This window comes from Acanthochromis polyacanthus, chromosome 16 (assembly GCF_021347895.1).
Source record: "Acanthochromis polyacanthus isolate Apoly-LR-REF ecotype Palm Island chromosome 16, KAUST_Apoly_ChrSc, whole genome shotgun sequence".
Classification (NCBI taxonomy): Eukaryota; Metazoa; Chordata; class Actinopteri; family Pomacentridae; genus Acanthochromis; species Acanthochromis polyacanthus.
In genome coordinates, this window is record NC_067128.1 from 8862772 (window position 1) to 8889932 (window position 27161).

Here is a 27161-nt window from a genome sequence, read left to right on the forward strand (position 1 = left end):
ACTAAATTATTTTCTGCAGTAGCGTCAATATGTAATTGATCTTTATGAACAAATGTTGTTTTGTTCATAAAGATCATGTTTTTACAGATTCCATAATTATTTATTATGGAAACAATCACTTATTAATTAAAAAAAATGACTGGATGTCACTAAAATGTTAAATAAATAACCGTACCAATTTAAAAAGAACCACCTTCTAATTAGCTAAACAATAATAAAATGAGCTTATTCAAAAATAGTTTTAATTGTGTTCTTTTATTAAGTTGAGATAATCATGACAGATATTTCTTTTTTGGCGATATATCAAATTTTGTATAGAAAATAACAAATTGTATCTGTGTCCGAGAAGTCATTTTCAACTAAATTACTTATTACAACAACACCTCTCAAGGAAGTGTGTTAATTCCAGATCACATGACCTGCTCCACATGATGTCATTTCCTCCTGAAGAAAAGACTGGCAAGACTCCAAGGCTTTCTGAGTTATTTAATATAAAGTAGTGTGTGAGTCAAGTGTGGATTTATTGCATTTCAAGAGATTTACTACAATATATTTATAAATAACTTTCAATTTCAATTTTACTCAGGTGTATATAAAATATTTAGACAAATCTTTCTGTGAAAATGCCATGTGGTGTTTGGTTGAAGGCGGCCATGTTGATTTTAGGCCTGAAAACAGCAAAAATATCAACTTTGTAACAAAAAGTCCCACAATTATATATTGACCCAGTACAACAAAAGCAAATGTTACATTTCTTTGATTATGTGTTTTACAGTTTCAAAATTTTCAAAATTGATGAAACCTGGAATCAACATGTGCAACTTTTTTCCAAGTTTCCACAGATTTACCAATACAAGTTAAAACCTCCCTCATACACCATACATCTCCTATCTGCTTTGGAAACGCACAGCCTGCAGTTCAGCCAAAAAGTCGACGAATTTTTACCACGTGACTGTTGGTCACAGCTGAGTCACTAATGGCTTTATAGTGGTGGTAGGGAAGGTAGAATATTTTTGTTTTTACAGAATCTAATTACTGCAAACAGTTAATTTTTTTTTAGCTTTTTTTGTGAAATATCAGGATTTTAAACACATTACAGATGGATAGTTCAAGGGTAGTTGAAAAGTTGAAAATCCAGGCATTCTTTCTGGGGGTGCACCAGTGGGTGTTAGTGTTCAGAGGGTTAACACACTGGATATAAACCTGGAAGTTGAATGCTTTTTAATTGTCTCTCAGTATTTATTTGCCTCTGTTTGTTTTCCTCTACACAAAGGCTGATTTGTTTTTTCAATTTTCTGTCTTTCAGGATTCCGTAAATGCACTGGCTCATGACTTGAACTATCCTGCCCTGCGGAAAAACAAGAACATAGACGCATTTCTGAGCAGATGTAAGAGCTCCAGTGTATTTGGTCTTTGTGTCTATATGGACTAGCACAAAATGATCATGCTTAGCTTTGAATACCAACATATAAAAACCTGTTTTTTATGTCTTGGTGATGAAATGCGTGACTTTCCAGCAACAGATTTAACCCCTCTTCTACGGGTTTTATATGAGACAATACACTGCATGCACTAGTTGTTTGTGTAGAAGGTCACCAAAGAAACATGAATAAACATGTCTGGAGTGTGATTACTGGAGGGCTTTCGGTATTCAAATTAACTGCTGTTTGGCCATGACAGATTTTACAGCCAAAACATTACTAACTGTTAGAGATGTGTCACTTTTGTGCAGCCTAAGTTTGTTTCCTCATAATTTCTTCTTGCTGTGTCCTTGTTTAGGACAGTAAACCCATAAGCACACACACACATAGTAGGCTGAAATGTTGCTATTGTGGCTAAATTTTGCATCTGCCATCATCTGGAAAACAACCATGTCCACATTAGTGAATCCAATTTGACCGGTAGAACTTGAAATTAAAAAGTTTTTTGCCTTCCTTGGCGTCGCCCCCACCCCACCCCACCCCACCCCAGAAGCATTTGAACCCACATTGCTGCAGCTTGACCTTTGCGTTGCCATGGTAACTGTTTGTGCCCCCCCCCTGCAGATGAGAAGGCGGTGAGTCAGCTGCGAGAGCTGCAGGTGAAGCCGGAAGATTTTGACAAAGTGAAGCTGATCGGGAGAGGAGCCTATGGAGAAGTGAGGCTGGTGAGGTGTTTCTCTCCGATAAATAAGTGCAATTTTTCATTTTAATTTGGCAGTTTGCAGCAGCGCAGCGATTATAAATGGAAAAAACTCAGCAGTTTGCAGCAAAATACCAGATATCTACGAACCACTAGAGGGAGCAGCAAGCTACAAAAACACAAAATATGATATGTAACCTTTACAACTTCTTTTACTATTCCAGATGTAACAGCAATTTTTTTCCCCCTTTTGCATCCTGACCAACCTAATTGATTCGACGTTTAAGGAAGCAGTAATTCTTAGCTCTCCTTAACTCCCAGTATTTTCCAGATGTCTGCCTCCTCTCGTGCTGGTAGAATCTGGTCTCTGCTGAGTGTCTTGTGGTAGAGACGAGTCTGGACAGGCTCAGTGTGTGGGAGACGAGTGTGAAGTCTGGTGTGGGGGTGTGGAGGAGGGGGGGGCTTTGTGTGTTTGTGCCTGAAATCTTGTGTAAGCGTGTCTTTTTATGGGTGTGTACTACAATTATGGCTTGCCATCTCCGTCTGTGCTCCTCTGCGTCTCCCGCGTTATCTCGGTCGCTGTGACATTCTTACAGTCCTGTTCGGATTGTCCTTGTAGAATTATCGCTGTTTACATTCTGACGCCTCCTCCTCTGCTGTCTCCCAATCTTGACCCAGGTCCGTCACAAGGCCTCCAAGAAGGTCTACGCCATGAAGCAACTCAGCAAGTTCGAGATGATCAAGCGGTCGGACTCGGCCTTCTTCTGGGAGGAGAGGCACATCATGGCCTTTTCCAACAGCCCCTGGGTCGTCCAGGTGTGAATATATATGTAAAGTTCTACCAAACATTCACAAGATGTAGTAAATAAAACAAGCATGAACACGAGAGTCATATATCTGGGTCAAGGCTCAGCTGGTCCCCACCACTAAATTGTTGCTAAATGTTTGGCCACTTTGGACACACGCATTACGTTATACGGGCTTTCACATATCTAGTTTGTGTGTCATCTTCTTGTCCGGTGGCTTGGTGGTTAGCACTCTTGCCTTACAGCTAATAGATCCCCAGTTTGCATCCCCGCCTTCACGGGATCTTTCTGCATGGAGTTCTCTGGGTGCTCCGGCTTCCTCCCACAGTCCAAAAACATGCTCTGGTTAATTGGTGACTCTAAATTGTCAATAGGCGTGGATGCAAATGTGATTGTTTGTCTCTATATGTAGCCCTGTGATAGACTGAAGACCTGTCCAAGGTGTCAGCTGGGATAGACTCCAGCTCCCCTGTGACCCTTATGAGGATTAAGCAGTGTACAGTATAGATAATGGATGGATGGATCTTTGTCCATTCACCTTGACTAAAGTGTTCACAGTCAATCAAATCCAGTCAAAGGGTTCATAGTCTTGATTCACTTGTGCAGACTGTATTCTTCAGTATACTGATGAGGTGAATCAGGTAAAATCCATATTTCATTTAATTCCTTGATGCCTATTGTCACGAATTCACATCATACCACTTTCATTCAGAGTGCAGCCGAGATAGCGTATCCATTCCCCCGATGCTGTTTGTGCATATTCAGTACGTATCTTGGAACCTTTTGCAAGCACTAGTTTCTCGTAGGACTGGTCGGAGTGGGACCTAATTATTATTTTATATCTGTTATTATTATCTGCTTTATGTGTGATAGATAAATGATCAATCTCCACGTATTCCATCAACTGGAAAGCAAAAACACACAAAAAATGGTTTTATTTAATTGTAAATAAATTCAGGCATCAAGGGGTTAACTCCACAAATCATCATGTAACGCTTTTCTGGAAATTAAACACCGGGACATTTTATAGATAAAATTGCCAAATGTGAATTAGTAATGGCACCTGTTAAAAAAACTCCAACGCTGAGACATTCCAAAACAAATCCATCTGCATAAACATGAATCCATTTCATTTGTACATCACCGTTAATGCTTCAGATCAGAAGAAACTTGTCACTGTGTGCGTTAACTTTTGTGCCATAACAATGTAGTGGATTTAACCAAGCAGTGAAAACATAAAACACTACATATGGAGATATCTAAATGTATGACTGGAGCTATTTTCAATACAGTATTCTCAGTTTCAGAACCAGTATCTATGTAATATTGTGATAAAGTAATTTAAATCACACGTGGGCTGGAAATAACATACATTGCAGCAAGTGCATGATATATTAGGACAGCTCAGACGGTATTTAACCTTCTGAACCTCATTCTTGGCATTTTACTTCCTGTGGGCTCATTTATCGTCGTAATATAAAGTCCTGCACCTCTGTGGAAACAGCTTGACCATGTAGGACTAGAAGTTTAAATAATACGATTAATCATACAAAAGGGGAAAAAAGTTAAAGTTTAATTTCTTAGATTATTTATTTTACAAAAAAAAATCTGGAATCAATACATTCAACATTTTTCCAAGGCGTTGCCAGTAATGGAAGAAAATTGTGACTACAAGCTTTACATTTACATTTTTGATCTGTTTCCACACTTGTCTCTTGTCTGTGCTGAATAAACGGCCTACAGTTCAGTTTTATAAACATAAAAACTAAATTTTGGTCAGGTGACAGTAACAGCTGCACAGGTACTCCACGGAGCGCACAGTTGTTGTTTGCTTCACATAATTTGTTTATTGTAAATGGTTTGTGTTTTGTAAACATTTAAATTAGGAATCTAGAGTAATGTGATCTGGTTAAAATGAGGTACAACTTTATTAATCCTAAAGGAAAGTCTTTATATCATGATGTTAAGCTTACTTTTAGGTAAGTTTTCTGGATGGATCAGCATGTCACAGACGAGTAATTCAAGGACCTCTGGAAAGTTGAAAATCCGACTCCTGTTTTCACAGTTCCTGCCTCTGATAAATGCTTTAATTTTGGCAATTATTTTCTGAAATCCATTGGCAGGTTTTGGGTTGCAGAGGGTTCGGGTTATGTCATACAATAATACATTCTATATACTTTGTAAATTTCCGCTACCAGTCAACAGTTTGGACAGGCCTTCTCATTCAATGTTTTTATTTAATTATTTTATACATTGTAGCTTAGTACTGAAGACATCGAAACTATAAAAGAACACATATGGAATTATGTTGTAAGCAAAAAAGTGTTAATCCTCAGTATTCATCTACAATGTAGAAAATAATACAAATAAATATCAAGCATTGAATGAGAAGGTGCATCCAAACTTTTGACTGGTAGTGTATAAATTTGTTTTTTTCCTGGTTCTATTTATTCCTCAGATAATACTGTGGCCTCATAATACTGGCATCAAATTGAAGATAATAATTTTATGACTAATGAGTTTTATTGTCTGTTGTTCTATAAAGAACAGAAGTCATGCAATCATAAAAGACACACACACTTTGCATTTATATCTTCATCAGAGTTATGACTTGTCATCCTGAGTAAGTCTTGAAATGACACTAAATGAGTCCATTCACTCTCTCCTAGCTCTGCTGTGCTTTCCAAGACGACCGCCACCTCTACATGGTGATGGAGTTCATGCCTGGAGGAGACCTGGTCACGCTCACCATGAACTACGACATCCCAGAGAAGTGGGCTCGTTTCTACACGGCCGAGGTGGTTCTGGCTCTGAACGCCATCCACTCCATGGGCTTCATCCACCGAGACGTAAAACCCGACAACATGCTGCTGGACCAACACGGACACCTCAAACTGGCCGACTTCGGAACCTGCATGAAGATGGACTCGGTAGATCAAATTTACTAATACTTTCACAGCTTTCATTTTTAAGAATCAGCTCAAATGACAGCGAATAGGCGTTTCTGTCCCAGTTGTCTTTTTGCAGGGCCTTAGTGCACCACCAGGTGTTCAGTCAGTGAAGTGAAACTCTTAAATCAGGCTGTTATTGTGCTAAACAGCCAATCAAGAGCGCGGCAGCCATCCCGCCTCTGCTGTGGGCCAGAAAATGTTTTTCAACCTTTTGTTTTCACCACAGCAATTTCAGAATAGCTAGTTGCACACATCGGAGCTCCCTGTAAATCTACCAGAGTGTGTCGTGCAATTACTTCTCCTGTGCAAGCACAAAGTCACAACAATGCGACTCCAGAGAAGAAGCCCCAAATAGACTTTATAGGGCTTTTATATGACGGAATATGATGGTCTGTTCTCCTGTCTTGTTTTCCAATGAAATATTTACTCCACAATTCCTTTCTGGTGTGTATTTTTCTCTTTGTAGACGGGTATGGTGCACTGTGACACAGCTGTCGGCACACCAGACTACATCTCTCCTGAGGTGCTTCAGTCTCAGGGTGGAGACGGTTACTACGGCCGCGAGTGTGACTGGTGGTCTGTAGGAGTGTTTATCTATGAGCTGCTAGTTGGTAAGTTATGCTTACGCAACATAATATGCTTGAGTACCTATTGTATGTGTCCAGGATGTTGGAGTGGAGCTGTAATCACTGAATCAATGGTCTAATCATAATCAACAGATGTATTATGCTCATTTTTCTTGCTGTGTAAAGGTTAATATTCAACACAATTCCCCTTAGATTAATCATAGTGAGCTCTCCGGATCAGTGTTTTGAAGGTTTGACCTCTCGCCCCTCGTATAGGTGAAACTCCTTTCTATGCCGAGTCACTGGTCGGAACTTATGGGAAGATCATGAACCACCAGAACTCCCTCATCTTCCCAGACGATGTGGAAATGTCTCAGGATGCCAAAGATCTCATCTGTGCCTTTCTTACTGACAGGTTTGCACACAGAAGCATGATTTATGAACTCCCTTGTGTTTTGTACTTAAATGAGAATTTAGAATGTTTAACTATTTCAGGCCGCGTTGCATGTGCAGACAGTTGGACTCACGCCCAGCCTTTTCTTTCCTACTCTACTGTTCTCCTGATTGCTGGACTGTGGCCCAGTGAAGTGACATAGTTTGGATCAGAGAGCAGAGCAGAGCGTACTCCCCTCAATTTCTGTCATAAAAAACAAGCACACAATGTTAACAGAGTTTGCCATTTTTTGTTCTTTGAAACAGCGGTAAAGTCACCACCTGCTTAGAAATGTTGTAAATATGTTTGTCTTTGTCAACAAATCTCATGAAAAGACCAAAACTACTACTACTATTAAAACCTGTAGCTCTCTGCCCTAGTCGTATTGGTTCAAAAAATTTAGTTTTATCAAGTTAAAGAAATTTTAATGTGAAAGTCTAAACTGACGAAACACTTCCCCAAAACAAACCAGGGAGTGTTATCTTTAAAATCTGCAAAATTAAACCATTTATTCAATCACGAAACTGGAAAACATCAAAAGAATCATTGGATTGTCAACTTTCAGACCTCCTTGAACCAATTACCTGTGACTTTCTGTTCCTTCCATCAAAAATAAACCAAATCTAAGCCTAAAATTGCAATATTTTGTCTAAATCACTTTTTCTGCAGGTCTCACTTAAATAGAAATAACCAGAAATAAATACATAAATCGTTTGCATTAATCAGATTCTGTAAAAATAATTTTTAAAAAATTGTCAATCGTCAGCACAACCAAGATGTTTTTTGTGAATGAGTTGCAGTCAACCAGCAAATGACAAAAATTCCTGACCTTTTCAGCCAAACTAGGCTGAATTGCAGGCTGTGTTTACATAGAGCTGATAGGAGAGCAGTATGGAAACAAACTAAAAAATGACACTCGTAAAATATCTGTAGTATGCAGAGTCATTGTTTTATCCCAGTACTGGTAACACCTGTGTGCACCAACAAAAATGTAGTACACTTTGATTTTTTTCTTAATTATTTATTGCATTTCAACTTTCTTATATTGCACAAAAGGCATTTTTAAAATCCAGTCTGCTTCTAGTCATGGTTGTGCTGTTGTGGAAAAAGGGTGGGTGGAAATGTGACGAGCAAAATAAATAAATAAAAATGGAGAAAAAATGTTTTGGAGGGTTCAGAGGAATGCATAAGGGCAGGGCCTGTAGGTTTTAGAACACATTTCTCAAACCAGAACAAAAAGCTTGTTTGGTGGTGTTGTGAGTATTTACAACATGGTGGATCGAGTCAAAGAAACATCCAGTCCTCGTGTTCATTATAATGAAGAACATGTCACTGAGCTCTGAGACACAGAACCTGAAGTCGACTTTTCCTTCACAAATTCATTACTTTGATGAGTTAATCGTTGGTTTTGGTCTTTTCATGGTATTTATTGACAATCAGACAACAGAAAGTATAATCAGATTTTTCTTTTAGTAAATTTTAAACTTTGCCACAATTAGTTTGCTTAGAATGATATCAGGTCAACATGTAGTTACGGGACTTTTTGTGACATAGTTGATATTTTTGCTGTTTTCAGGCCTAAAATCAACATGGCCGTAATGGGTAACTTAGTTGAAAATGACTTCTCGGACGCAGATGCAATTTGTTATTTTCCATATAAAATTTGATATATTGCAACAAAAGTAATATCTGTCATGGTTATCTCAACTTTTTTTTAAGAAGAACACAATCAAAATCATTTTTGAATAAGCTAATTTTATTATTGTTTAGCTAATTAGAACCAGAGACCAGACTATTGCGTAGTGCTGACCACTAAATACTACCAGTGCCGTTTTTATATTAGAAATAACTTCAGTATTGAAGGTAATGTCTGCATGAATGGGTGTGAGGGTCCTGTTCTTGGATAGTGACCCATCCCCCTGGAAAAAAAAAAACACTTCCTGTTTACATTAGTAGCCCCGCCCACAGGAGGGCTCACACACAGGCCCCTTTCTGCTTCAGTACAGAGCAGCCTTTCATTTTTTCCTCGCTCAGTTTATTTACCTTCTCACTCGCCATTCTCTCACCACAGACAGAATCTGGCATGTGTGTTCGGCTGGCCAGCCACGCACATACACCCCCACATCTCTGCAGCACTGACCAATGACTGCATTCACCACTTAACCCACATGCTCTGTCACTGTCTCCCCATCGCTGCTGAATCATTCCTGTAACCACCACCACCACCACCCTCTCCTCTTGGATTTTTTTTTTTGTTTCATGTTTCCTTCCTCTCCACATGTTTTTCATCACCCACCATTTGCACATTTCTTCTTGGTGCCACTTTCCATTTCTCTGCCCTGCTTTTTTCTTTTTCAGACAGCTCTCTCCTTTGCACTTCTGCAGCTTTCTGTGGCGCCAAGACACGACTCGACTTGGTTGCATGTCACTTCTTTTTCACGCAGGTTTTTTTTTTTTTAAAAAAACTCCTCTTTCTCTTTCTTCCTCCCCACCCCTGCCCTCTCATTCCTCTTGGCTGGATCTGGAATGTCCCACACGTGGCAAAGCCCAAAGTGCCGCACCCCTCCAGCCCTGTACCCAGAGGTGGAGGAGGGCGAGAAGGGGGGACGAGGCGAGAGAGAGAGAGAAAAAGAGTGAGGAGAAGGAGGGAAGGTGTAGCATTTGGTGTTGGTGGTTGATCCTGCAGGAGCTACATTGTCTTTGGTCTTGACTGGTTTAGAGGAGGCTCTCAGGCGTGTCCAGTGTCCGCCAGTGGTCGCGCGGCTCTCCATGCTGGTCAGTGTGGTCGGTGCCGGGCGGTCACTCCTCTGGGCTCTTGAGTGTTTGGGGATGACATGCTGGTGGTGGTGCTGCTGGGCGGACGGGGAGGAGCGGGGGTGTGTTTTGTGTTCACACTGAGGCAACTTCTGCTCACAGTCTGACTGCTTGCTCCTGTCGCCGAGTGCAGGAAGGTTCGTTTGGGCCGCACCGGAGTGGATGAGATCAAGTGTCACCCCTTCTTCAAGAACGACCAGTGGACCTTTGACAACATCCGCGAGAGTAAGTGTGTGCATGTTTCTAAATCTTACTTTTCAATCCCCTCAATGCAGGTGCAGATTCCCAGTTCACAGTTTTCCCATCTCTGCTCATTTGCTCTTTTCCTCCCTCTCTTGTTGCCGTTCCCCTTTGTTTTGCTTCTCTTATCACCTCCAGCCCATTCCTCCACAGCTCTGTTTCACTTCAGCCGGAGTTCAGAGTTTATTTCCAGCTCCTGAGCCATTAAGCCTTCATATACGGGACACGTGCGCTCCCTACGTCCCCCACTCTTATCCTGCGTTATAGGACGGGATGCTGGGCAGAGCAGGAGAGCACACGATGCATAAAAGCTGCAGGATAACTGGCTTCATATGGGTGCCACTCCAGAGGCATAAATTAGTGAAAATGGAGAATCTAGGAGACACTGCAGTCTTTACGATTGATTTTATGCTGTATAAAATAACACAGCAGTTTGTTTGACAATCTAAACTGGCTGGACAGTTTATTTTTAATGCCTCTTAAACTTGCAGATGATTTAATATAAGAAAATACCATTGCCCTACATGCTTCAACATAGTAATTCTGCAGCACACATAGAGGCATAGTGAAGAAAATGAAGGGCTGACTGAATGAATGTGAGAATATGCAGTCGCAGCAGGACTGACATGGTCCAAATAATATAGAATCTCCATTTAGCTGAGCCCAATATGTAGCAGTAACTACTACTGTTGTAGACTATTACATGAACTGGCCTTTACCATGCTGTAGTATCTTATTTTTGCCTACATGATGCATCTGACATGCAAGAATATGATGCATTTACATTATGCAAGCTTATTTTACATGTTTAAAATATTTTTATTCATTTACATTTGCAGTTTGGAAAAGAAACTAAGAACAAAGCATCAATGTAAAATCAGTAATAAACACTCATCTATACAGTATAAACTGTTTAGAATATGGGTTAAAAGACGTTATACGCTACCAGTCAAAAGTTTGGGCACACCTTCTCATTCACTAGTTTTTATTATTTAATTATTTCCTTGTAGATTAACACTGAAGACATCAAAACTGCATACATATGGAATTGTGTTGTAAACAAAACAGTGTTAATCTTCAGTATTAATCTTCAATGTAGAAAATGATACAAAAGAATAGAAAGCATTGAATGAGAAGGTGCATACAAACTTTTAACTGGTAGTGAATGTCAAATCCACAAATTACTCACAGGTTCATGAAAAAGAAAAAGAAGACAGATCGTAGGAGCAATGGAATAAAGATTAACAGCCAAACCAAACACAGATTTCCTTTTCTAGGTCAAATAAAATCAGAAACATATTACCTCATGTTGTGGAAAAGAGATTATTCATTAGATTACGTATCACTGACTACATTATCAAGTTTAAACTTCACTGTATTCCTTTAAATTCATGACTTACGCTCCCTGTACCAAGTCATTATTTACCCTGAGGGGAAAAAGGGATATATTAGGAATATAAACAGGACCTCTGTGTCTGTATATAATTACATTCAGACTCTTTTCCTTTGCCTCTCCCTCTCTTTCTGCTTCACCTGGCTCTGATTAGGACAACAGACAGAACTCCTGATCAGAGCCTGGCAGTCTGGAACACGAAACCACCGCTGTGCCACCACTGTGCTGCTCAGCTCCCTTCATGTTTGCACATGCATGTCCTGTCGCACACACACACACACACACACACACACACACACACACACACACACACACTCACACACTCCAAACACCACCCTGCTTCAGTGCTGGCGTCCTGCAGAGCTGCATGATACCTCCAGACCCGTACGAGCGTGGTTAGGAGTGACATTACTCCCTGCGGTGTGCGGCCTTCACTCCCGTTTCTTGTTTATTTGAGTGTTTGGGCCTGATCTTCTTCCTCCGTTGTCTTGTGTTTATTAAACGCCGGGATGGATGGATGCTTGTATGAATGTATGGATGGAACGGGAGGCAGCATCCCCCTCGGCGGCGGGCGGGGCAGGCTTCGCGGCCTGTGTGGACCGGTCTAATGAGAGGGGCGCCCCGGTTTGGAGGGTTTGCTCCGGCTCTCTCACTCTCACTGTGGCCACGGCTGCCTGTCATTAGTCGCCCGCTATCAGAGAGCATTCTGGGAAGTCATACCGCAGAGGCCTCCGTGGAGCGGCCCTGTGTCTCTTTCTGTCTCGCCACATTTTTTTTCTCTCGTCATCTCTTCTTTTCTGTTCCCCCCATCGTTTGTTTCATTCCTGCGCTTGATCTTCTCCCTGTATTTTCTGCCACCATCTTTGAGTCACATTTGTCACGCTGGGGGCTGTGTCTTGACCCAACAGTAATGAGCTCCTTGCTCAGTGCCAGAACTTCCCTGGTCTGAGAAACTTGATCCATAATGGCAGCTTTTTTTGGTCATAATTAGGAGCTATTTATAGGCTAAACGGGGTAGCTTAGTTTTATCTGATTGGCCCCCCTTTGACACGTTTTGTCTGCGTATTGTGCAGACTTTTAAAGTGCTCCTGTGAGAGGAGAGCAGAAGGAGCGTTTTGCTTCTGGCGTGGCCGGGCTTGGTTTGTGAAAGGCGCTGTGTGTGGGGCACAAAGCGAGCTCTGTACGGGAGAAGGAGTGGTGTCAGGCTCACGCCAACCTGCAGAAAACTTACTCCTACTACAAGCAATGCCAAAGTTGGCACGGAGTTTACTCAAACTGCTGAGAAAAAAAAAAATCCTCGCTGCTAAAAAGGTTTCTGAAGATGTCCTTTAAATTTAAATCCCTACAGAACAAGATTTCAATCTCTGAGAATCGTATTTGATGTAAAGCAGCACTTTCCTTCTCCTCTTTTCCTTAAACCCTCCTGGCATGTGCCTCCTCCTTTCCCCTCTTTTTTCATTTCATGACTCTCTCTCTCTGTTTCTGTCTTCCAGCTGTGGCCCCAGTTGTGCCAGAGCTGCACAGTGACATAGACACCAGTAACTTTGATGACATAGAGGAAGATAAAGGAGATGCTGAGACCATCCCTGCACCCAAAGCCTTCGTGGGCAACCAGCTACCATTTATTGGCTTTACTTACTTCAAGGAGGATCAGTGAGTGTTTAAATCTGATATTTTCTTTGCTTTTCTCTGCTGCTGCGCTCAGAAATTCAATCTATACTTAACTCTGCCGAGCTTTTGCACTTTTATTAATGAAACTGTGGTTTTATATAGAAAATTGGACTTTCAATGTGTGTGAATATGTTGCGATGTCCACTAATCTATGAAAACGGGCGTCATTCCCGCACCTTCAGTACGCTAACACCGGTCACACACTGTTTGCCTGTTTGAGTTCCACACTGCTGCCTTGTTATGGCGGACTCTTTACTCACCCTCTTTGCTTACGATGAATCCTGGTTTTTAAACTCTGCTTGTTTTCAACAAAAATATAGAAAAAAAGGCCCTCGTGTTGGATTCATCGCATATCACAAGATCCAGTTTTTAAGCTTGCATTCATGAAAAATAAGGTTCAGCTTCTTGTTTCTGAACTATTTCTCTGTTACATATATTTGACAAAACTATGTGGTGATCCAGAGCAGAATATCTAGTGAATATTGACTGATAATAACCCATAATTTTAGGGTTTTAGGCTTTCCTGAAATACTATTTAATTTGTCAGAAGTAAGCATGGAAGTTTTCGTTTCTAAAAATTATGAACTGTTCTTCAAAGGGCAAAATTGGTCTCATAATGAAAATTCTTGTGCCAAATCATTTCATGTTTCCCAGAGATTCCACCAATACAAGTCCACCAACACGGTGGCAACAGACTGTGTGGGTTTTTTGGATTTCTCCAAAGGTAAATCCAGTTAGATGTCCGAAGAAAGCTGGAAGATCTTCAGACCTTATTGCTTTTTTCCGCAATCCACGGTTCCAGATTTTGTGCTCCATGCATGAGCTTATGGGTACTGAGGGTAAAAGCTTTTTAAATGGTGGTCATAAAGTCATGTAACTTGTGTTTGGATGAACAAACCGACTGGCATCACAGATTTGGTTGAGGCAAAATGCCGTCACTTGGTTGTAGAAATTTGGAGCCGTGGGACGTTGAACTTTCATGGCTGTTTTTCTCTGTTTCAGACTGCTGAAGAGAAATAATAGCTGCTCTGCGGAGGAGTCTGAGGACTGCAAGGAAAACTCGGAGGATAAGGAGAATTGTTCGGACAATAAGAAAGAGGTGGGCGGCTTTGTTTGTAAGGTTTTAATTTAATTAAAACAGATTAGAGACAAAATACAGAAGAATAAAACATGGCAATAGAGTGGAGAAGAGTGTTTTTATTTTCGAGTTCTGTGTTACTGAGCAGCTGCAGAAAAAGCTTCATCAGCTGGAGGAGCAGCTCGACCATGAGATGCAGGCCAAAGATGAGCTGGAGCACAAGTGCAAGTACGACACATGAGCACACAAAGCTGAACATCACTGACATATATGGCTTATTTTACTAACATTCATCAACATTTCTGCTATGATAAAGTTTCACATTCGAGCAGTAAATCACCAACCTTTCAGCTTAAAGTGTTTTTAAAGTCTTAAAGTAGATGCGTTACTATCCAGTTTTTATGTTTATTCATTGTAGACAGCAAAGCAGACCATCACTAAACAGACTGCTGGTTTCTTTTAACAACAGAGGAAAGTTTCACGTTACATGTCAGGAAATGAAGAAGTATCCAATCCCACCAAAGCTAAAGTTTTTAGAGATTCTGATAGTGGCAGATGTTGAAAAACAAAACTTGTAAGAACAGTGGCAAAATATAAGACATTATGGGATTTGCTCTGCTGCTCATCTGTTAGGTCAGAAATACTGTTCAGACCTGTGTAATATTGGAAATTTTACCAGAACCCCACTGGTAAAAATCAAATTTTTTCACCTTGTGAAATGTATTTTTGTGGGGGGGTTTCTACACTGAAAGACAAATCAAAATAAGCAATCATGGTTCAGCATTTCCACCTTAAAACTGCAGTGTAGCAACGACTCAGACTTCAGAAACCAACTCTGTCAACTTGAAGGGTTGGACTTCCTGTATTCATGTTCAGAAGTGATTTCTGGTTTGTACATGTACAACTGAATTGCTCCAATAATACAACTTAGAATTGTGCAGCTTGGGTTAGTTTTCCAGGTTTTGAACAGAATTGTAGGCGAGCTGGAGTGATGAAGGCTGTACAGAGACACGTTGTAGAGTTACATCTAAACCATTTCAAAGTAGGAAGAGACGGAAGAAAAAGCTTCAAAATATGTAAATAAATGCACAGAGATACATTTATAGTGGTCAGTCAAGAGGTATTTTTGCCTGAACACACAACATGATGCATCTGACATACAAAAATATGATGCATTTACATTATGCAAGCTTATTTTACATGTTTAAAATATTTGATTCGTTTACATTTGCAGTTTGCAAAAGAAACAAAGAACAAAACATTAAAGCATCATTGCAAAATCAGTTATAAACACACATCTATATCATACAAACTGTTTGGAATATGGGTTAAAAGATGTTATACAGCTTGGACACACCTTCTCATTCAGTGGTTTTTATTTAATTATTTTGTACATTAATACTGAAGACATCAGAACTATAAAAGAACACATATGGAGTTATGTTGTAAACAAAAAGTGTTAATCTTCAGTATTAATCCACAATATAAAGCATAATATAAGTATCTAAAAAGTATTGAATGAGAAGGTGTGTCCAAACCTTTGACTGGCGGTGTATAAATGTGCATCTGTTTTTAAGTAATCACATTTTTTTCCCTTCTAGAAACGCTACCAACCGTTTAGACAAGCTGGTCAAAGAATTGGATAAGGAGGTAAACATTTTGGCATTTCATTCATGTACCAGGTACGATAAAGTAGGTCAGAGTTTGTTTCCACTCACATCGTGTTTGCCTCATCAGATGAACAGCAGGCAGAGAGTGGAGGCCTCTCTGAGGCAGCTGGAGAGAGACCGAGCTCTGCTGCAGCACCAGAGCGCTGAGAGTCTGCGCAAGGTGGAGATCGAAACCGACAGGAAGCGCAGCCTGGAGAATGAATGTGAGCATCTATGTCGGAATCTCATCTAAATACTAAGCTTCCAAAATATGCATTTCTGGTTTAGTAGTTGGTCAAACGATTTCATTAAACTGAGAGAAATCAAACTGACCACCATTTTTGTGCAGAGTGTTATCATGTCTGCTTATTTTATCTGTGGAACTGAACTGTTTGCTTTGGCAATTAAATGTTTTTAAAATGAATCTTAATTAACCCACATGCCGTCCTGTGGGTCAAAATTGACCCGTTTTTCTGCTGTCTGTTGGCACGAAGATTAATCTTATTGAACTGGAAGCAGGCAGAGCCCCCCACTCATGTTAACTGGCTCAGAGATGTAATGATGCATATGGAACTGGAGAAGATTAGATACTCTCTGCAAGGAAGAGAGGAGAAGTTTTGGAAAGTGTGGTCACCTTTTTACAATCTGTACCGAGAAGGCAGCAATTAAATATAAATATACATTTGTCATGCCAACTTATTTTGTAATTATCATCTCATCCACCCTTTTGTTCCGCTCTTGTTTTTTGTTTTGTTCTTTGTTTTGTTTTATTTTGGTTTAATATAGAAAGAGGTACTTCTTTACTTTTCAATTTCACGGTCCAGATGTTATTCTTAATATTTGTATTTTGGGCTGGACTGTATATAATAATGCAAAAAAAAAAAACAATAAAGAGTGTTTAAAAAAAAAAATTGACCCGTTTTAAAGTTTGAAAATGTGGGAAAAAATAAATATTTTCACAGTGAAACCTCTGATGTCCACGTTTTCAACATTTTTGGGAAATCTTTGAATGTTTTTTGGTGGAAAAACGAAATGTTAAAAATGTTTCTTAAGAACATTCACATAAAAATCAACCAAAATCCAGCGAATTTCGCTGGATTTTGGTTGATTTTTTTGTGAATGTTCCTAAGAAAATATTAGAAATTTTACTGATATATATGTAATCACTTTAGATCATTTTAGGATTTTTTTTTTTTGCAAGATTTTTACTCATTTTTTAAAAATGTTTACAAGATTTTTCTTGCCAAATTTGGGGGATTTTTTAAAAATGAAACTTTTCAGGGAAACATTTAAGGAGCTATTGGAATTCTCTTCCTGAAAGTTTGCAAATTTTCAGAAATTTGGGGAATTTTTTTGCTGAATTTCTGGATTTTTTTCAGACAAGGAAACAATATTTTTTGGTGCCCGTAAATGAGGACAACAGGAGGGATAAACTCTTCTCCAGAGAGAACGATTTCTCACTGTGAATAAATGCAGTCTCTCATCAGATGGATTGTGCTCTATCAAATACTAAATTAACTCCATGACTGTGTTTACTCATCAGTGAACAATCTGAGGGACCAGCTGGAGGATCTGAGGAAGAGGAACCAGAATTCACAGATCTCCAATGAGAAGAACATCCAGCTGCAAAAACAAGTGAGGGGGAGCTTCTTAACATCATCCAGCGTTTCTCTTCACGTCTTTCCTTTATTTATAATTATTCACATAGCAAATCAAATACAGTGATCTGATGATTCATATCGATACCAGAAACTGTCACCAGTGTTTTGATCATAATTGTTTCTTCTCCCTCATCATGCCATTCATTCTGCTGCTGCACTGACCAAGACTTGCCTTCAGGGGAAAACCGTTCAGCTTCTCTGTGTGTTTTTTTTCTTCCATCTGTAGCTCGAGGAGGCCAATACTATGCTTCAGGCTGAGCAGGAGGGAGTAGCGCGGCTGAAGAAGAGTCAAACAGAGGTCCAAAAACAAGCCCAGAGCCTGGAGGTCAGCCTCAGGGAGATGCAGGAAAAGTGCAGCCAACTGGAAAACGGCAAGATGGAGCTGGAGAAGCAGCTGAGGGGGCTGCAGGCCGAGCTGGAGGCGGAGAAAAGAGAGCGCAACCTTGGGACAGAAACTATTACCGACCTGCAGGGTGAGGCATTAATATCTGTTCCATCTAATGGGTATTAAAATGCACTGAATAAACAGTCTCGAGCAGGTTTAAAGCAAGGCCGGGTAAGATGTGAAAAGTTTAATGGACAAAAAGTAAAACTCAAGCTTCTCTGTGCTGGATGTGGTACAATCTGCGGTGTTTAAAATTGTAAAGAACAAACTTTTTACCCATCTCTTTGTGCTTCAAGGGCCTGCTACTCTAAAAACATTACTAGTATGAAGGTGAAACTTTGCACGGCTTCAGTAAATATGCTAAAGTTATTGTACATAAAAAATGTGTTTCAAAAATGTAAGTGAGTTCCTTTAAGTCTTTTTTTATGTACATAGCCGGCACACAGATGTAGGAAATTACCAACAAGCCGAAGAAAAACGTTGTTCAGAAGTAGTTATTAAATTTTATTTCAATCATTAGCTCTCTGGCAAACTTTAATGAGTCTATCAAGAGCAAATGGTTCACAGATATAAAATTCACCAGTTAATTCACGACCCTAACTCCAGGCAGTCGAATTGATCTCCAGGACTCCTGCAGTAAACATCTCCTCAGTAGCAGGAAAAAGCCGTTACACAACTCGGAGCTGGAGGCTGAACGGGGTATTAGATGTGAATCGTTTTTTGGACCAGGCCTTGGGAAATGTCTGATCATAGGTGGAAACATCTGCTCAAAAGGCTGCGAGTGAAGCAAGAGGCTATAAAAGCCGAAGCGAGAGCAGAGCCAGAACCTCTTGTGAGCGGCCGTTTGGAAACTTAAACATGTTCGGTCCGTGCAGAGAGGCCAGGCTCTGAGGTCAGCGGGGAGGGACTGAAAGAACAGAGTTACCTGTTTGCAGTGATGCCTCGTCACCATTTTCCTCATGGTCGAGTTGTCTTTGAGGGTGGAGAAAAAAAGGAAAAAAGAAAATAAATATAAAGTGTTTTTGCATATTTTGAGGCTCAAAATGGGCTCGGGCATTATGTAATGTCTGACACTGAACAGTTTAGGTGCATTTATTTAATTTACCGTAATTTTGTCACATCATAAGCAGCCTCCAGTACAACTTTTACAATTCTTTATTAATTTGTTAACATTTCCTTTTCCCCATTCCCATTCCTACGCCTCAGGACGTATCTCTGGCCTGGAAGAAGAGGTAAAAGAGGTGAAATCATCTCTCTCCAAGGTCCAGACTGAAAAGAAGGAGCTGCAGGAGAAGCTCAGTGACCTCGAGAAGGTTGGTTATCATTCCTGATTACTAATTTACAGTGTGAACTCCTGAACTCCTGCAGAAAGCACCAACATGTCTTCTGATTCTGTAGGAGAAAAGCAACCAGGAGATTGACCTGACGTTCAAGCTGAAGTCGCTGCAGCAGAGTCTGGAGCAGGAGGAGGCCGAACACAAAGCCACCAAAGCCAAGCTCGCCGACAAGAACAAAATCTACGAGTCCATCGAGGAAGCAAAGTCTGAGGCCTTAAAAGGTGAGCAAGTGGGAGGACAACAAAGTGAAAGTTGATTGGAGTGAACTGTAGATATACAGGCAGCAGTCTGTACAATATTGAACTGACCTTATCTGACACAGAATAATACAAAGGAGGAAAACAAAATGTCAATCATGAAAGTGAAAAATGAAAAAGGTGGAGAGTGAAAGGGAACGGCTGATCAATGGAGCAGACCTTGGACAAACAGCAGTTGCAGATAATTCTAGTGATCTGACAGAAAACTATAATAGACTGGCCTTCAGATAGTTTCCTGACTGCCTCACAGTCAGTCATTTATTCGGCTTTCCGAGCAGGTTCGCCGACAGCCACAAATGGTTTTGTCAATAGTGCGGGATTAGATCACCTTCCTGATGGCTGCTTTTCCTTGTGCTTGGGTCCAGAGGTGGAGTCGACCCTGCAGGAGGAGCGTAGCCTGAAGCTGCAGGTGGAGGGGAAGCTGCTGCAGCTGGAGAAGGATCACTCCATGCTGGACTGTGACTACAAGCAGACGCTGCACAAGCTGGACCAGCTGCAGGCGCAGAAGGAGAAGCTTTCTGAAGAGGTATAATACGTGCCATTATGTAAAGAAAAGGGCATTTGCAGGTGATCTCGTGTTCTGCATTTGGCCAAGGCCTTGGCTGGCCTTGTTGCACCTATAAACAGTGTCCAACACATGACTATAACAGCTCCATATACAGGCCCTAGGCTATTTATATAAATATCAAAGTCTATGTTTGCATTTAATGGAGCTGAAACAATTGGGACAAAATAAACAGGTGAAAAGTGACACCTGCAGCAGTGCAGTACGAGAATCCCAGTGGAAAGGTTCTTTCAATTTACTTAAAAAAGAGACCAAAACAATTGCATGAAAGAGCTGAGTGGGCCTGGGCAGATTTAGGAAAAAGGGAAAAGTAATGTAGAAGCAGTAGAATCACCCAAAAGAAAGCATAAATGAATGAAATAGATAAGTAATGTTGTAAAAAAAAAAAAAGATGCTTGAAATGGCTGCCTAACATTATGCATAGCAAATGAAATTGTGAGCTAACAGCAGACTATGTTCATAAAATAAAATTATTAGCTAACAATGTGGCTATCAGGGGACATTTTTTAGCTAAAGGCAGGATATGAAAACACAAATTAAATTGTTAGCTAACAGTAGCAAAATTGTTAGCTAAACATTATGGAGTAACAGCTGAAATAGCTACTGTAGCTGAAATTTGGAATCAAAAGTTGGATAGTATTAGCTCAAAATGCAGGGAGCAGTTCAAGTTGTTTTAAAAGTATGGATTAACAGTTGAATTTATTTATTAAATTCAACCAAATTTTATTATGTATTCTGTGACTTGTTTTTTGATGCTCTTCTGTTGTTAATGTTTGCTAATTTTAAATGTGAAGTATCTTTGAGTGTTTTGAAAAGTGCTATACAAATAATATGTATTATTATTATTATTATTTATAATAATAATAGTAGTAGTAAAAGTGGATAAACAGCTAAAATATCTAACTAAATGTGTGGATAAAGCTTTGGAAAATGTTAGCTTACAGGATGGATTAACAGTTGAAACAGTTGTAAGCTAAAAGTAAAAGATAGATAAAAGTATTTAGCTTCAAACTAAGGAATATAAATGGTTCGCAGTAAACTAACCTAAATATTAACAGTTCATTTGGATGAAAAACATTTTAGCAATATTCACTTTTATACACACTGAAAATGTAGCATGTAATTGTTTTTTTGGTTTTTTTGTACTTAAAGAAAACGGTTTAAAGCAAATTTGTATTGTTGAGATTCTCGGCCACTGAGAATCTGCACTAATCCACACCTCCACTATTTGTGGTCTAGGAAATCACGTTAAACAGCAAACAGTCTGCTACCTGATGCTCTGGATAAACACGGGACAGTGTGATCCTGTCCCCTAAAATATCCACCAACTTCACCAAGTCCTAAAGGAACAAATTCTACAAGCAGCATCGACAATCTCAGTAACTCTCTGCACTGCAGATATGTGACTCTTACTGACCTGTGATTTCTAGTCTGTGTTCCCACTTTCCATGTGTCTGGTTATCGATTCCAGTATAGTGCATTTGGGGTTGTTTCATGACATCCATTCTGTCATAGAGATGCCGTGTGTTGGAACAACAAATGCTTATCCCCCTTGGTTAAAGATAATGGATAAAATGTAGTAAAATATTACATGCTGCATTCATATTTTTGTTCAGTGTTAAATGAGATCTAGTTTAATGTGAGCATGAGAGGTGGGAAAAACTGACTCATGGGCCTTATGGTGGACATGTAGCCTTATTTTCAGGTATTTTTTCTACTTTTCAGATTTGTCAGTTAAGACAATGATGAATAGTTGCAGTTCTAATAAATTGCCTAAGTGTTTCCAATGTGTCTGACTATCTTACTAGCAGTCTCATGAAAATGATTTTTGCGTGTGTGTCTGCAGGTGAAGCACCTGACCTTACGCCTGGACGACGAGATCCACAAGCGGAGTTTAAGTCAGAGCGATCTGAAGATGCAGAACCAGCAGGTGTCCGTGCTGCGATCCTCAGAGAAACAGCTCAAACAGGAGCTCAACCACCTGCTGGACCTGAAGCAGATCCTGGAGAAACAGAACCAGGAGCTACGCAGGTCAGACACTCATGCACAGAATAGTCACATCCTGAGCATAATACACATGCAGAGCAGCAGCATTTCTAAGTGCAATATTGTTAGCAGTTCTAATTATTATTTTTTTTATCTTATTTGAGGATGGTGCTTTGGCTCTAGTGTTCAGTTTGCCTGCAGCAGTGACTGACAGATTATTGGTGCTCTTTCAGGGAAAAGCAGGAGGCTGACAGCCAGCTGAAGGAGCTGAAGGACCAACTGGAAGCGGAGCAGTATTTCACAGTGAGTGTTTCTTTTCTGTGCGCCCTGTCGGCAAAAAAGCAGTGACAGTCCAAGATTTGAAAGCCGCCACAGCTATCATAATTGTAAGCCGAGGAAAAAACATGGTATATTTACAGTCTGGAGCTTGAACACAAACCCCAATAGTGCAACGGACTTCTAATGTGTGATACGAAGCTGACTCCACATGTTGTTTTCATTCTAGACCCTTTATAAGACGCAGGTCCGAGAGCTCAAGGATGAGCGCGATGAGAGGAACAAACTGTACAAAGAGGTGCAGCAGCGACTGGTAGAATACCAGGAGGAAAGGTAACTCTGACTGCAGTGATTTGACCACCAGCTGACTCTTAATTCTGCAGAGAAATGGCACAACACTGAAAATTCCTCAGTAGTGTGAGCAACATACACAAAACACAGTATCTAAATAGAAAGAATAGAAGAAACAGAACCAAAAAATGTGTTTGATCCAACTTGGAAAATAGATGTCAAGAGAAAAAATAACAAGCTGCAAACTTGCATATTTTGCAAAGTCCATATTATCTGTACTTTTCAGAATATAACACACTTCCCAGATTAGTGCTTTTGCCCTCGGAGAATTCTTTCCGCGGCCAAAAAATGAAATGAATGAAGCTGAACCAGATCAGCAGCAGTCCCAGAAGCACCATGATTACTTTGGACAAACTGATCCAGTGTAACTCTCACGTGGAAAACGCTTTAAAACTCTGCAATGACAAAAAGGTCACTGAAATATTAATGCATGGTCACGCTATCTGCAGTCCATTTCTGACTAGCAGCATAATAACATCAGGGATTTTGTGCCGTCCAAAGAATCTGGCAAGATGACAATAACTCATGCTCTCTTCGGCTCCACAGTGATTCGCTGACGTCGCAGCTGGAAGCCAGTTTGACCAAAGCGGACGCCGAGCAGCTGGCTCGCTCCATCGCTGAGGAGCAATACTCCGACCTGGAGAAGGAGAAGATCATGAAGGAGCTGGAGATCAAAGACATGATGGCGAGACACAAGCAGGAGCTCAGCGACAAGGAGGCCACCATCAGCTCGGTGAGTTCACTTCAGATGTAAGCAGGAAGTATATGTGGCTAAAATTTCCTGACTTAATGTAGGTTTTGAAATTCAGATTTTTAATTTCTCTTGAAGAAATGCACACAGCTGTCAGAGTAACAGAATTTACTTTATTTTCTGTCTATCTCCAGAAGTCAGATCTATGAACCCTCTGAAGCCCCAAACAGTGTCTCTGTGTTCGTTTCTCCTGTCTTATTTTTACTCACTTGAAGGCAACATGAAGTCAGGATGGAATCAGGACATTTCTGTCCAGAAGTAGAAAGAAATCACAAATGTCTTTTTGAGCACAGGACATTTATAATGATATAAATCATTAAATTGTGTTGGAATCAACAAAAACATCATTTTTACAAGTGCCCACGCTGTTGCCATTGCCTAAAAAAATGTGATTCTTCATACTGCGGATGTAGTTTACATTCTCTGTTTAAACACAGCCTGCAGTTCATCCCAGTTCAGCTGAAAAGTCCCTGAGTTTGTCACGACTGTTGGACTTTACAGATTCGCCGAGAAGCACTTAATATTTATAATAATTTAGCTTCTGTAAATAGTTTACTTTTTACAAAATTTTAAATGAGATACGTACAACTAATTTTAATTAAATATTAGGATTTTTTCATTTAGATTTGGATAATTGTCCTGATAAAACGACACATGACAGATGAGTACTTTAAGGATCATCAGAAAGTTGAAAATCTCTCTGATTTTATAGTTTCTGGTTTGGATAAAGGTGTAATTTTGGCATTTTTAAAAAGATAGATAATGGGTTTTGGGGTTCAGAGTATTAAACTGATTTCTGTCTTCATAAATCATTCGGTAATAATAATATTCTTTTTCCCTATCAGCTGATGGGGCGTGGCACAAAATTCCACTATCTGCTGATTAAATTAGGCTGATCCTGGTAGCGAGAAAGGAAAGCAATTCAAACAGTTTGGAAACCTTATCTTGCTCTGTAGTACTCCTGGTGTTCAGGAACTCCACAAGATGCCAGAATTGAGTTAATTAACTATTAGTTTAATGTTAGTTCAAGTGTCTGAGACATAAAAATCTCTACAAATATTAAACAGATTTAAATTAATCAGTAGAAATGTTTTTGTTTTCTCTTCACTAGACCCTTGCTTGCTTCTATCTACTCTTAGATCTACGTCACTTTGGATAAAGGCATCTGCTCAGTTAAATAGTAGAATTGTACATGCATCATAAAGTGTAAAAACTGTTGCATTATTCAACTTTGCTCTCACAGTAACTTCTGCTCTGAAATGTGTTCCCAAAATGATCTTCTTTTTTCCTGCTGTCCTGCTGCTGTACATGTTCATGACACCAGCTCACCACTAGCCTGTCTCCCCTCACAGCTGGAAGAGTCCAATCGCACCCTGACGGTGGACGTCGCCAACCTGGCCAGTGAGAAAGAAGAGCTCAACAACCAGCTGAAAGAACTGCAGCAACGTGAGTGTCATTTCCAGTTAATGAGCACCAGCGAGAACAGATTTCTATTTCCCCCTGTGTCCTGGAAATGTGTTGTAAAGCTGTCTTACCGATGATTTATGAGGAGAATGCTGTAAAAAATGTCATGAAAAGCAGCAGAAGATGTCCTCGTCTTAGTGTGTGTAGAGCAGCAGGATATTGGTCTGCAAGCATGAATTGTAAATTATGGATTACTTCTATAGAATTTATGCTAAGTATAAATGTATATTAGCCCTGATTAATATTCGTCTCTGCTCTCTTTACAGAGCTCCAGAAAGCCAAGGAGGAGGAGAAGCAGATGAACTCTGTGAAACTGTCCTTTGAGAAGCAGCTGCAGAATGAAAGGACACTAAAAATTCAGGTGTGTGTCTGGGCGCCTACACAGGTCTGGAAAGCCAGAAATACTCTCCATACCTTTACACCTGTGTTTTTTTTCCCACAGACATCTGTTATATCACATCAGTTGCTGATAAGAATCATTTTCTGCTACAGGCTTGTGTTGAACTCGGGGCAAAATCACCAAGATCTGAAACAAGTTTAAAAAATCTTTTCTAGCAGCAATGTTCATATTCCTGCAGGCTTTCCCGGTGTATTTACCGAGTTCACATTTATCATAAATAGAACTTTGTAAGGCTGCATTGCTGCTGTTGTGCTCTCAGGCTGTGAACAAGCTGGCTGAGGTGATGAACAAGAGGGAGAAGGGAGGCCACCGGAGCATCGACACCGAGGTGCACAGAAAGAAGCAGGAGAACCGGAAGCTGCAGCTGGAGCTGAGAGCAGAGAAGGAGAAACTCAACAGCACCATCATCAAATACCAGAAGGAGCTGACGGAGATGCAGGCGGTCAGTACGCCCACGCTGCCGAAAAGTTCACTGAATATTCACAGATAGTCGGAGTCAAACTTTTTTTAAAGCACACTGAAAAAAATGAACTGGAGCTGAGCCAAAGTGCTGGACAGTTGAAATAGCAGGATATAAAACACAATAATGAAAAGGCAAATCTGAACTTAAGTAATAAGATAGAAGAAAAGGCAACACACAATAAGAGAGGTAGTCGGGGTTCAAGCAGAAATTTAAAAGCTTAGAGTCTGAGCAGTTTTCACATTAAATCATCAATCTTAACCCTGTAAAACCCAATTATAGAAAAAAATGAGCCAAAATAATATACAGTCAGCCAAAATAATGTTTACACGCACCAGGAAAAGAAAAACTTGCACAAATATTTCGATACCAAGCTTATTCACGAGATTAATACAAGTTACCTTTGGCCTCTACAATTACAAGAGGAGGCCATTAGCTTCCAGACATTTCTGTTCTGTTGTAGACGTCACTTGTTGATGCTCCATTCATGAGGGTAATGCCATCTGTTGGGAAAACATCGTACAACAGGACACAGAGTTATCGTGATTTGATCAAACTTCGAAAGAGGTATCTCTATGTATAGAAGTGCTGATACACATTAAATATTTATGCAACTTTTTCTTTTCCTGATGTGTGTATACATTATTTTGGCTGACTGTATATATACAACTGTTCAAAGGTTTGGGGTCACCTAGAAATGTTCTTATTTTTGGAAGAAAAGCATTTTTAATGAAGATGACATTAAATGAATCAGACATCCAGTCTAGACATTGTTAATGCAGTAAATGACCATTGTAGTTGGAAGCGGCTGATTTTTAATAGAATATCTCCATAGAGGTACAGAGGAACATTTCCAGCAACCATCACTCCTGTGTTCTAATGCTATGTGGTGTTAGCTAATGGTGTTGAAAGGCTCATTGATGATTAGAAAACCTTTGTGCAGTTATGATAGCACATGAATAAAAGTGCGAGTTTTTATGGAAAACATGGAATTGTCTGGATGACCCCAAACTTTTGAATTTTAGTGTAAACATACTACCAGTTCAAAATTTGGACACACCTTCTCATTCAGTGGTTTTTCTTAATTATTTATACATTGTAGATTTATCTTGAAGACATCAAAACTATAAAAGAATACATATGGAATTATGTTGTAAACAAAGAAGTGTTTATCTTCAGTATTAATCTGCAATGTAGAAATAATACAAATAAATAAAAAGCATTGAATGAGAAGGTGTGTCCAAACTTTTGACTGGTAGTGTATATTTCTCTCTATATATATTACATATATGTATTGTAATTTATTATATAGATATAACAAAAAAATGATCAAAAAAATACTGAAGTTGTAAACAGTGGGTTTCACAGGGTTAAGGATGGCCGCTGCAAAAGCTCAGTCGCCTCTGTTTTTGTGCCTGGATATCGGAACTGATCAGGGTATGAAGAGTTAGAAGAGTTCTGCTCGGTAAGGTGGCAGCAACACGTTAGCCCTTAAAAACAAACAGTAAAATCTTAAAATCAATCCAGAAACCAGCAGGAAAGCCAA

The 27161-nt window shown here is 39.9% G+C and overlaps 1 protein-coding gene across 6 annotated transcripts in view; it reads left to right on the plus strand.

Moving 5' to 3' along the window:
• Positions 1 to 27161, plus strand: part of LOC110948042 (rho-associated protein kinase 2-like) — a 42965-nt gene that overhangs the window by 6319 nt on the left and 9485 nt on the right. For all 6 annotated transcript variants that reach the window (XR_007947552.1, XR_007947553.1, XM_022189417.2 and 3 more), the window contains exons 2-25: positions 1307 to 1388; positions 2046 to 2146; positions 2800 to 2937; positions 5597 to 5857; positions 6345 to 6489; positions 6721 to 6859; positions 9825 to 9916; positions 12818 to 12977; positions 13998 to 14094; positions 14222 to 14301; positions 15675 to 15723; positions 15811 to 15946; positions 17266 to 17357; positions 17610 to 17856; positions 18975 to 19081; positions 19167 to 19326; positions 19728 to 19888; positions 21774 to 21958; positions 22147 to 22216; positions 22419 to 22522; positions 23087 to 23273; positions 24644 to 24737; positions 25022 to 25116; positions 25415 to 25597. Coding sequence is in view for 4 of the 6 variants with exons in the window: in XM_022189417.2 (XP_022045109.2) it covers positions 1307 to 1388; positions 2046 to 2146; positions 2800 to 2937; positions 5597 to 5857; positions 6345 to 6489; positions 6721 to 6859; positions 9825 to 9916; positions 12818 to 12977; positions 13998 to 14094; positions 14222 to 14301; positions 15675 to 15723; positions 15811 to 15946; positions 17266 to 17357; positions 17610 to 17856; positions 18975 to 19081; positions 19167 to 19326; positions 19728 to 19888; positions 21774 to 21958; positions 22147 to 22216; positions 22419 to 22522; positions 23087 to 23273; positions 24644 to 24737; positions 25022 to 25116; positions 25415 to 25597 (3165 nt within the window). In the remaining 2 variants the exon portion in view is untranslated. The remainder of the gene's footprint in view (positions 1 to 1306; positions 1389 to 2045; positions 2147 to 2799; positions 2938 to 5596; positions 5858 to 6344; positions 6490 to 6720; positions 6860 to 9824; positions 9917 to 12817; positions 12978 to 13997; positions 14095 to 14221; positions 14302 to 15674; positions 15724 to 15810; positions 15947 to 17265; positions 17358 to 17609; positions 17857 to 18974; positions 19082 to 19166; positions 19327 to 19727; positions 19889 to 21773; positions 21959 to 22146; positions 22217 to 22418; positions 22523 to 23086; positions 23274 to 24643; positions 24738 to 25021; positions 25117 to 25414; positions 25598 to 27161) is intronic.